The sequence below is a fragment of the Arachis hypogaea genome, chromosome 9 (assembly GCF_003086295.3).
Source record: "Arachis hypogaea cultivar Tifrunner chromosome 9, arahy.Tifrunner.gnm2.J5K5, whole genome shotgun sequence".
Classification (NCBI taxonomy): Eukaryota; Viridiplantae; Streptophyta; class Magnoliopsida; order Fabales; family Fabaceae; genus Arachis; species Arachis hypogaea.
This window is the reverse complement of record NC_092044.1, coordinates 19407816-19419011: the sequence shown is the minus strand read 5'-3', so window position 1 is coordinate 19419011 and position 11196 is coordinate 19407816. Positions and strand designations below refer to the sequence as shown.

Below are 11196 nucleotides of genomic sequence, written 5' to 3'. Positions count from 1 at the left end.
TTTTGCTAACTTGGAATCTGGTATTCACCCAATTCATGGAGATAAAGAGATTAAAGTTCTGCAAAAGAACAAGATGCTAAATGAGGATATTGATGAATTCTAATTGTTTGATTGTAATTGTACTTGAGATTTGTTATTTCATGTGCTTGGAATTGCATACTTTGACGTACTTTAGGTAATTTGGAACAAATTAGGAGAATTGAAATAGATCTTTCTTTACTCTATGTATCCTTTGCTTTGTTTTATTTATTTATTTATCATAACTTACTCTTTGTAAATGCATTTTTTTGACAATACAAAAGATATGAAAAATTTTTCGCTGCAATGTGCATGACAACATAATTTTTGCCTTTTTAGTTAGATCGATAAAGTTATGATACTACTCTTAGTTTGATAATATTAAAATTGCATTCAGTTTCGAATTTGTTAATTAAGTAGATTATTTGTTTCCATTTGTGCGAGAATAAAAATGTCCTTATATGTTAATAAAACTATAAAAGATATTACATCATTTTACATCATAAGATGTAAAGGAGATTAAACACAAGTTTCTTGTGCACAGGCAAATAAAATTCTGTCAATACCAGTCAGTGTTATGTTGATCAAATCAAATTTTTACACTCTTTTTTACTAATAGAATTTCCAAACGAAGTAAAGGCCTTTAGAGATGCAAGACTCATCAATTATCATCCCAAGATGCAAATTAAAAGCCTTGAGTTGAGTTAGAGCATGTAATAATCAATATATATGAGATATTAGAGTAGGCAAATAATAATGTGTGAAATTCTATATCAGTACAAAGCATTCAAATATTTCTTTCCCTGGCCCCCAAAACAATAAATAATGTAAGAAAGGTAGCAAATCACCATGCTGGATGACGAGCCTAAAAGACTTGCGTTATGAAATTTATTGCTAACAATATTCGGCCAACTACTATAAAATTTATAATACACATTTTTTTATATATGTGATTGGTTCAACTAGATTAAGTACTTATTTGAACACTATTAAATTGATAAAAAAAAATTCAATGAAAAAATGTTTTTTTATTTTTTAGACGTTTGACAAATTTTTAATAGTAAGTAAAAGTATTAAAAAAATAAAAAAATATTTTTTTGAGAAGGGACAATTTACATTTTTTTTAAAAAAGGTACTTTTTATATAATAAATAAACAAAAGAGTACTTTTATTTTATTTTATCAAAATATAAATGATAGATAAAAAAATCTTTTTACATTAAATATCCAAACATAAAATTATTTTTACTTTTATAAATAATCTTTTAAAAAATATTATTTTAAAAAATTTTTTTGAAAATGGCGTTCAAACAAGTTCTAAATCATATAGATTTTAATGTCATATTAACAATTAAATTAATTTTTCTAAAAATTAATAATACACCAAATGAAAATTATCTTTCACTCATAAATTTTCTAAAAATAATACTTTTAAAAGAGGTGTCACTTATAATACACCACAGAGTCAGAGATTATTTTAAAAAATCAAGTACAGTTAAATTTTTTACATGACTTCGTATTGTTTAAAGTAGAAGACCAATTTTATAGTGTCTAAATTTTGTCTAACTTATTTTTTATAATAAATTTTAATTTTTTAAAAATTATTTATTGTTATATTTTTTAAATTAAATATTATTTTTTTAATTTTTTTAATAAATAGGTACCACTTTTTAGACATGATAGCATTCACCAAAGTGGAAATAGCAGTTTATAACAATAGTAGCAATATGAACCGACCTCGTGCAGAAATTAAAGAGCTTTTCGTTTTCATAGTGCAAGCTTGTCAATTCAATGAAAATGTGGAATCAAAATTGTTTCAAACGTGTTGAGTGGCTGCATGCATCTGGCACTATCCTATACATAAATGGACTTATTTATTTATTTATTAAAAAAAAAAAGAATAAAAAAGATTACAGCACTTCAATTAATATACTCTGGTATGCTTGTTGCACTTATAAATTTTATTGTGGTCCCTTCCTTTTCCAATATCCTACTATTTTTACAGCATTTTCGGTATTGTTTTATCCCCTGGCTTGTATAAATTAAAATGGGAATGGAATTGGATTCTGCTATCACTTTTGTTTTTTCTCCTGCTCTTGTTTGGTAGCTTAGGATCCGGGAATTGGGAATTATTTCCTTAAGTATAAACTTCAAAGTGGGCATTAATAGGCTCTGACTTGTGAAAAAGCAAGGGTATGTGTTTCATAAGATTGTTAATGTCCTTATTATTAAGAGAAAATGCCATTTCTCTCTCCTAAGAGATGTTAAAATGACACTCCCCTCCCCTCTATTTATAAAATATACATTCCCCTCCCTTATAACTTTTAAAAAAATTCCTCTTTAATCCATTTTAAATTTTGTGTTAACTAATGTTAATTTTATTCATTTTTTTTGAAAAACAAAATTATTTTTACAAAAATATCCTTTAATAAAAAATTTTATTTTTTTGTCATTAAATTTTGCTTACTAAAATACCCTTTAATAAATTATTTTTTTTATTGATTAAATTATATTTTTACTAAAATATTTTTAAAAAATTAATAATTAAATTATTTTTTCTAATATACCCTTCAATAATTTTTTGGAGAGATTACATAATTCAAGAGAATTTTAATATAATAAGAGTGAAAAATGAGAAAGGAAAAGTGACTGCTATTTGTGCTTCTAAAGGTTGTCCTTGGAGGATTCATGCTTCTCCTTCTCCAGATGGTATTGCTTTTATGATCAAGAGTTATGAGTCAAGGCATACTTGTATTAGAAAATCCGAGAAGAGAAATGCTAATTCTACATGGATAGCAAAAAAGTTAAAACAATCTTTAAATGCTGATCCAAATATGAGCTTAGTTAGTAATTTGGAACCGACTGTGAGGGAATTGGAATCCTAACTCAAAAATTGAGTTTAGTTAGTAAATAAATATAAAGGGATAGTATGGTAAATTAGAATATTAATTTTATTGAATAAAATATTTAATTTTTTTTAAATGAAATATTCTGTTAGCATTTTTAACTAAATGAATTAAACTGTACATTTTACAAATAGAGGGGAAGGAAGTGTCATTTTAGTATCTCTCAGAAGATGGGAGTGTCATTTTCCCTATTATTAATAATTTTTTTCAACTTCAGTTACACGTATTCCTTTCCTATAGTCAAATCATTTTTTTAATCATTAATATACATTATTGCACAGAAAAAAAAAACTAACAAAATAGTATTTCGTAGGGTTGTCTTTGAAAAAGATAAATGAGACTGAGAGACAAAAATTATAGAGACTAAAATATAAAGATTAAATTAAATTTTTATATTGTGTTAGATTAAATTATGTCTAAATATCATATTTAATTTAAGATAAATATGAGGATTGAGAGATAAATTTAAATTTTAAAAAATTAAATAAAAACATTTTTAAAAAAAATATTATTAAATTTTTAATTTTTAGTTCTAAAAATTTCAGTCTCATCTATTCTTATTTTTTGGAGGTAATAAAGAGACGGAAATTTTAGTTTCAATTTTTGACTACCAAACATAATAATTCTACAATATCAGTTTTAATTTCTAAAAACAAACACTACCTAACAGAACAACTCCGAATTTATTAAAAATAACATTTTTTAAAAGGACCCGTATCTTATTATTATTATTATTTAAATAATATTTTTTATGCTACTCATGCAATTTGAGCCATTAATACAGGTAATCGTGTATGATGAGATTGTAGATAGGAGTTATTACCGTTTTAATATGTAAAGACAAATTATAACTAGCTCCACTAAAGGGCCTTAACATAGAATGATAAACTAAAAGTCTAAAACATTTGTATAACATACATATTCTTTATGAATCTTAATTTAGAAACATATTAAATTTTTTTCCCAATTAACCATTACTTTAATGTGTCTACCAAACAAAACTAGATATCACAGGGTTTACAATATCTAGTAAGATTAAATCCCTAAGAATCTGTAACTGGCATGTACCAAATAAATTTATAGTAGATAGAAATAAACATCCCTATATGTAAATTTTTTTTTGCAAGACCCTGTGGGATATAGATTGGTAGTAGATATAGGGGTAAAGGGTAATGTGTGGTTTGTTCTCAAATTATTAATGGGGTTTGTTCATAGGAATAGGATACACCAAAAATATAACACAGGAGTTGTTAGCATTAATCAAATATGTATGTGTTAGACTGTTAGTTATTTTTATATATAAAAGTAAGATGTTTATAAATACTCATTTTTTTCTAAAGGTTAAAAAAAGTAAGAGTTTGGAATTATAGTATGAACAATTTCTAAGTTCAACCAAAAAGTCTTTAGGTAATCTCAACAATTTTTTTAAAATTTTAAATTCTAAAATCTCCACAAAAAAAGTTAACAAAATAATTTTATAATAAAAATGAGTTAATTTTAATTATTTAAATGTTAAGTGTCTATATTTCTTCTTTTAAAGACTTACAAATAATTGTTACGGCCCAGTCCAAGAAATATGTTGGCTGACCCGATCCACAGGCTACCTGATCCGAACGGGCGGGTGAGATGCTCAAGGACCGACCCGGACACGCGTCCTATACAGCTCACTACCACCGCTGTATTGGAAAACTTCGGAGAAGGTGGGACTGTCCTTGCGGGACCCACTCCTGACAGGGTATATATGGGGAGGGACCTACCCCTCCCCAAGGTACGCCACACTCCACTCGACCACTTTTTCGCCTGCACACTTGACTAACTTGAGCGTCGGAGTGTCTTTGCAGGTGACACCTCCCACTTGGCGAGGAGCTCGGGAAATCGGTTACATTCGCCTACCACCACCAAATCCGAAAGACGTCCTCGATCCGTCCGGTACCCGACATACCGAACATTTGGCGCCGTCTGTGGGATGGAACGGATGGACTTCGTACTTGTCCCCGAAGGACAAGCGAACGCGGCCGATCCTAGGGGGGTAGCCTCCAAGGCTGCTTCCTCCCGCGAGCGTACGAGGTCCTCTCTACAACAAACCGAGCAATCCTCACGCTCCCAAGAGAGACACCCCTTTGGTGAAACAGGCAGTGATAACGCCAGAATAACGCAGGAATTGAGACACCGGGTGCAAAATCTAGAACGTGAGCTCACAAATCTCGGGTATCATCGGCAAAACGCCGAGCCCGACCATTCACAGTCCCCTCAGAGACAGGGGAGAAGTCGAAGAAGTCGTTCCAAGGGCACGCCGAGCCCCCGGTCCGAGTCGGATAGCCCTCGGGAGGGAAACAGGGGGACGCTAAGAAGACGGCGAGATCCCTTGTTATACGCGAGATCTTCAAGGAGATGGACCACCGGGCACAATTGGCAAGAGCGCGTCGAAGAAAGAGCTAAAATAGCCCGGCGCCCCGTCATCATGGGAGCAACCCCTTTCCACCACTCGATCCTCGAAGTCCGGCTACCAAAACACTTTGACAAGCCAATGGACATGAGATATGATGGAACCCAAGATCTGCAAGAGCACCTGATGGCTTTCGAGGCCAGGATGAACCTGGAAGGAGTTGGCGACGAGGTGCGATGTCGCGCCTTCCCGGTCACTTTGGCAGGACCGGAAATCACGTGGTTCAATAGCCTCCCGCAAGGTTTTGTAGCCAAGTTCTCCGATATCAGCTGTGCCTTCTTGGCCCAGTTCACTACCCGCATCGCAAAGGCGAAGCACCCGATCAACCTGCTCGGGGTGACCCAAAGATCGGGCGAACCGACCAAAAAGTATTTGGACAGGTTCAACGATGAGTGTTTGGAGATTGATAGCCTAACCGACGCGGTGGCCAGTCTATGCCTGACAAACGGACTTCTGAACGAGGATTTCAGGAAGCACCTGACCACCAAGCCAGTATGGACGATGCAAGCAATCCAACGCGTGGCCAGGGAATACATCAACGATGAAGAAGTTAGTCAAGTGGTGGCTGCCAACAAGCGGCAGACTGCCTACAACCAGCCTCGGCAGCACGGGGGCGGCGAAAGACCTAAGGACCATCCCAAAAAATGGGATGCCGACCAAGAATTACAAGACGTTTCCCCGAGTCGGGAAATTTACCAACTATACTCCCCTGATGGTCCCCATTGTAGAAGTCTATCAGCAAATAATGGAAAAGGGAATTCTCGCGAAGCCTCGACCTCTGAAGGACAGAACATGGGGAAACAAAAACCTGTACTGTGACTATCACAAGGGCTATGGACACAAAACCCAGGACTATTTTGACCTAAAGGACGCACTAGAGCAGGCGATCCGAGATGGGAAATTAAACGAATTCTCCCACTTCATCAGGGAGCAGAGAAGACGGGATCGTGACAGAGATACAAAGGATAATGGTCGCCCGACAAAGCGACGCCAAGAGCCCGAGGACAACGAACACGGCCTCATGATAGTAAACGTAGTAATCGGAAGAGACGTAGCTCCAAGGTCGAAGTCGGCCCACAAGAAGGATGTGAAAGTTTTGGCGGTCTCGTAATCCCACTCTACGCCAAGCTCTAAGAAAACTCCACCCATATCATTCGGTCCAGGCGACCAGTGGTTTGACGAGGCATTGGATAACCCTCCTATGGTTATCACGGCCAGGGTAGGAACCGGTCTGATTAAGCGGATTCTCGTGGACACCGACGCTGACTCGAATATCATGTTCCACAACGTGTTCGATGCGTTAGGACTCCGGGACGCCAACCTAAGAACTCACCAGCACGGTATAGTAGGGTTAGGCGACCACTTCATTAAGCCTGATGGAGTAAGCTCTCTTCCACTAGCCATAGGACTCGGGCAGGATAAAGGTCGGTAATGGCGGAGTTCGTGGTCCTGCGGGACTCCACAGCTTACAACATCATCCTAGGGAGAAAGACCATCAACGATCTTGAAGCAATAATCAGTACAAAGATGCTAATAATGAAGTTCATCACTGATAATGGATCGGTAGGATCCATCAAGGGAGACCTGGAAACGGCAATCGCATGCGACAATGCCAGTCTATCCTTGAGAAAGAAATCCAAAGAGGCATCAAGAGTATTCCTCGCCGACCTGGACGCCAGGGTCGATGAGAAGCCCAGACCCGAGCCAGAAGGGAACTTAGAAAAGTTCAAGGTTGGCGACTCAGAGGAGAAGTTCACCTTCGTGAACAAGAACCTTCCCTACGACCTGAAGGAACCTCTGATGGAAATGATTAGGGCTAACGGTGACCTATTTGCCTGGACTCAAGTCGGCATGCCGGGGATAGATCCCCAGCTCATGTCACACCGCTTGGCCGTGAAGAAAGAAGCCAAGCCGGTGGCTCAGAGGAGACGGAAAATGTCACAAGAGAGGGCAAAGGAGGTGGCCAGGCAGACGACCAGCCTTCTCGAAGCAGGATTCATACGGGAACTAGACTACTCGACTTGGCTGTCGAACGTAGTCCTAGTTAGAAAGCACAACGGAAAATGGAGGATGTGCGTGGATTACTCTGATCTTAACAAGGCGTGTCCCAAAGACTTCTACCCCCTCCCCAACATAGATGCGCTCATCGACGCGACAGCGGGGTACCGGTATCTGAACTTTATGGATGCTTATTCTTGCTACAATCAGATACCGATGTACCAGCCAAACGAGGAGAAAACGGCGTTTATAACGCCATGGAGAACATATTGCTACAAAGTATATTGCCTGCTATATCGATCCTTGAGACCTTGACTAAGGAAAGATTAAGGCCATCATCTTTATATGAAATTACGGAGAGTTGTATCCTAGCCCTTCCCTTTTTCTCCCCCGATGTTATTATTTGCTTGTTTCCCTCACTTGAATAATTACCTTTAAGCCCACTGAGTGTGATTTAAGATGATCAATAGCAATCTCATCTCATAACTCAAAAATTCAGGTGTTATTTTGTTTCTTTTTTATTTTTTTAATAAACGAATTCTGATTTTTCTAACCCAAAATTTAGGGTTTTATTTTGTAATATTTTTCCCTCAATAAGATGGTAGCGCGCAGCCGATAACTTCTTTTAGGTTTTTGTTTTCTTTTTCGTTTTGTGCTAATTGTTGTGTTTTTGCTCTTTTTTTGTTCTCTGTTGTGTGGGTCGAGGATAGTTTCAGATCTGTTGAAAGAAAGGCTTCAAAATATAGTTTGGACTTTAGACCCAAGGAAAAGAATTTTGTGGTTTTGGTCTAGAGTAAAACTATTAGAATCTGATGAACCAAAAATAGAAAAATTATGAGTGTGTTTTTTGGTCCTTGGAAAAAAAACAAAATTTTCATAGTCAAACAATATTTACAGATAACAAAAAAGAATAGACTTTTTTATTTAAATAAATTATATGGAGATGAAAATTACCTTAATTTCTTAAATGGATTTCGAAAACGCGATTCTTCTAAACCATATAACATATAAATTGTCCTAGGCTTTTGTGTTTTATATAATATATGAATCATGTTATCCTGGGACGATTTATGCATGAAATGCATTGTTTAAAAATTCATAAATCGTCCCAGGCCTTTGTGTGTTACAAAATGTATATAAATCGTCCCACCCTATGTTGAGTAATGCTTTTTAACCCTAATACTAGGGGTGTTCATGGCCTGCCTGATTTGAAGACCCGACCTAGTCCCGAACATCTTAGGGGCTAATTTAGTGTGATTTCACCGGGTCTAGGATCAGGTAAGGGTCTCAAAAATAGACCTAGTCATTATTTCGGGCCGAATCCGCGTCAAGGTGAACCCAACTTCACCTGGTCCATATGCACCCTAAGAGAACAAAAAAGATATATATGTTTTAAATTAATTTTAATATTATGTTATAATAATTATAAACTTATTGTTTTATTTTTAATCACACTTGTTGAATTAGAAAATAGATCAAAGAAGCATCAAATTAAAATTTATGGACAAATTCAAGTTCAAATATGGATATCAACTTTTTGGTAACAAGTTTCTTCTTTATAAATAAGTGCATCATAAATAAGTTTCTTTATAAATAAGTTTTTTTATAAATTATTGTTAAAGTTTTGAAGACCCAGTTTTTACCCGGTTTAGACCTGGTATAATTGTGGACCGAAAATGTTTAGGTTTCATTGAGTCTAGGACCAGGTTAGGGTCTAAAAAATAGACTCGGTGTATAATTAGGGCCTGGTCTAGGTCAAGAAAAGCCCGGTTTCACTCGACCCATGAACACCCCTACCTAAAACCCACTACCCTAGCACGATTTACGTGCAAACCAATATCTCCCAACACCCTAGCACGATTTACGTGCTTTCCTAACCCCCAACAACCCAACACGATTTACGTGCATAAATATAATACTCAATAGTCTAAGACGATTAGACAAATCATGTTTAAAACCCAACCCTACTTACCTTCCCACGAGTAATGCCTCATTTGTGAGCCCCCATTAACAACGAAGAGCTTGCTGGAGAGGAGGAGACCCATGGCAAAAAAGTGACCAACAGGTTGGGTGGAGGAAAGTTGGTATTGGTGGATGGTGGGTACTGGTGCACGAAAAAGTGGGTGGCCGACGGCGAAGGAGGCCGCTGATAAAGGCGGCAGTTGAAGGTTGGGTAGGCGGCGGAAGGGGTGGTGCAAGATGGCGAGGAACAAAGGCGAAATGTACTGATTGAATGGTATTGCACACGTTGCGGGTTTTATCGACGAAGAGGTTAGTGGTTAAATTTCTTTACACTTGATATAGTTGATGACGGTGATATGTTGAGTTATGTTAATGTGATTTTGTTAATCTATATAACTTGTAGTTTTAGAAATTTGTAATGTTTTAGGTTTAGGATTGATGTGGTTGTGGTGTGGTTTAGGGGTGAATTTGATATCTGATATATATTTTTGGTTATTATCCGTTGTTGAGTTGCGACTGTGTTTATTATTCTTTTATTAGCCAACCCAGTGTGTAAGGAACATCCGTAGGCAACAAAAGATGATATTGCATGACCGTATTGTGTCGTACCTAGATAGTGCCGAATTACTACATGTTGCTAGGCTAAATGATTATTGGTTTAAACTGGAAAAGCCACTGATTAGTGCCTTTGTTGAGTGATGGCGTCCAGAGACACACATGTTCCACATGCCATTTGGGGAACTATTACTTTACAAGATGTGGCATATCAGTTCGGCCTCCATATTAATGGATTTTCAGTTAGTGGTTGTCTCAGTGACTTTGAGTAGTTAATGGTGGGTGGAAAGCCTGCGTGTGAGTGGTTTGAAGAGCTGTTCGGTGAACTTCCTCCTGAGGACTGTATTGAGGAGTTCATCGTGTCATATGGATGGTTTCAAAATAAGTTCATAGTGACGCTGACTGATACAACAGAGGCCATGGTACAGGTCTATGCATGTGGTTACATTATGATGTTGTTGTCCACGATGCTTTTTGGGGACAACTCTGGTGCCAGAGTTCACTTACAGTGGCTCCCATATGTTGCGGGTCTTAATGGACTCGGCAAGTATAGCTGGAGTTCGGCCACTTTGTCGTTGTATAGGTGTCTCTGCAGAGTTTCCAATCGGATGTTAAGAACTTAGCTGTGCCACTAGCATTGCTGCAGTCTTGGATATTTTGGAGGTTGCCCACATTCAGGACGAGAGGGTTTGATGTCATTCTTTGGCTGCTTACATCGAGGTGAGTATAATGCTTATTATTATTCTTGATCCATTTTCATTGTGAGATGATGAATCTTGTAGGTGGGGTAGGTACATGTCATCATCAGACGAGAAGGGTCTTCGGGTCATTGCTACACGACACAGACTAGACATATTGAGAGTAGATGATGTAAGTATAAGCTCACATTACTTATGTTCAATTATAGTGCCTCATTGTTTGTGTTTATTGATCACATACGACTTGATTCTGATGATCTGATATGTCGCAGTTTATTTGGATGCCATACAACGCACTAGAGATTATTCAGGTAGTCCATCTTGATATCCTCAGGCCTGAGCACACACATTTATGGAAGTTGACTACTGCGTTGATTTACTTTTCATCAATCGAGTGGCAATAGGTTGACCGAGTGCTATCGCAGCTTGGGGGAGTTCAGCACGTCCCTAAACCAACCACAACATTGATTTTTTGTTATCGAAGGATGGTCGAGGACCTACCCGCTGGTTCCCTGAGGTATTCGCCACATGGCATAAGTATTGGGAGGAGACATAATGTTTGATTACAAAGATGTGTTATAACTTGATTGAATATTTTTGTATATTTTGTCTTT

At 36.9% G+C, this 11196-nt stretch overlaps 1 protein-coding gene across 1 annotated transcript; it reads left to right on the top strand.

The window, feature by feature from the left end:
* The first annotated feature begins 6800 nt into the window (after nucleotides 1–6800).
* On the top strand, nucleotides 6801–10028 carry LOC140175078 (uncharacterized). The gene is made up of 2 exons (XM_072201989.1): nucleotides 6801–7646; nucleotides 9870–10028. Exons 1-2 carry the CDS (start codon nucleotides 6801–6803, stop codon nucleotides 10026–10028), a joined length of 1005 nt encoding a protein of 334 aa, XP_072058090.1.
* Nucleotides 10029–11196: the final 1168 nt, after the last annotated feature.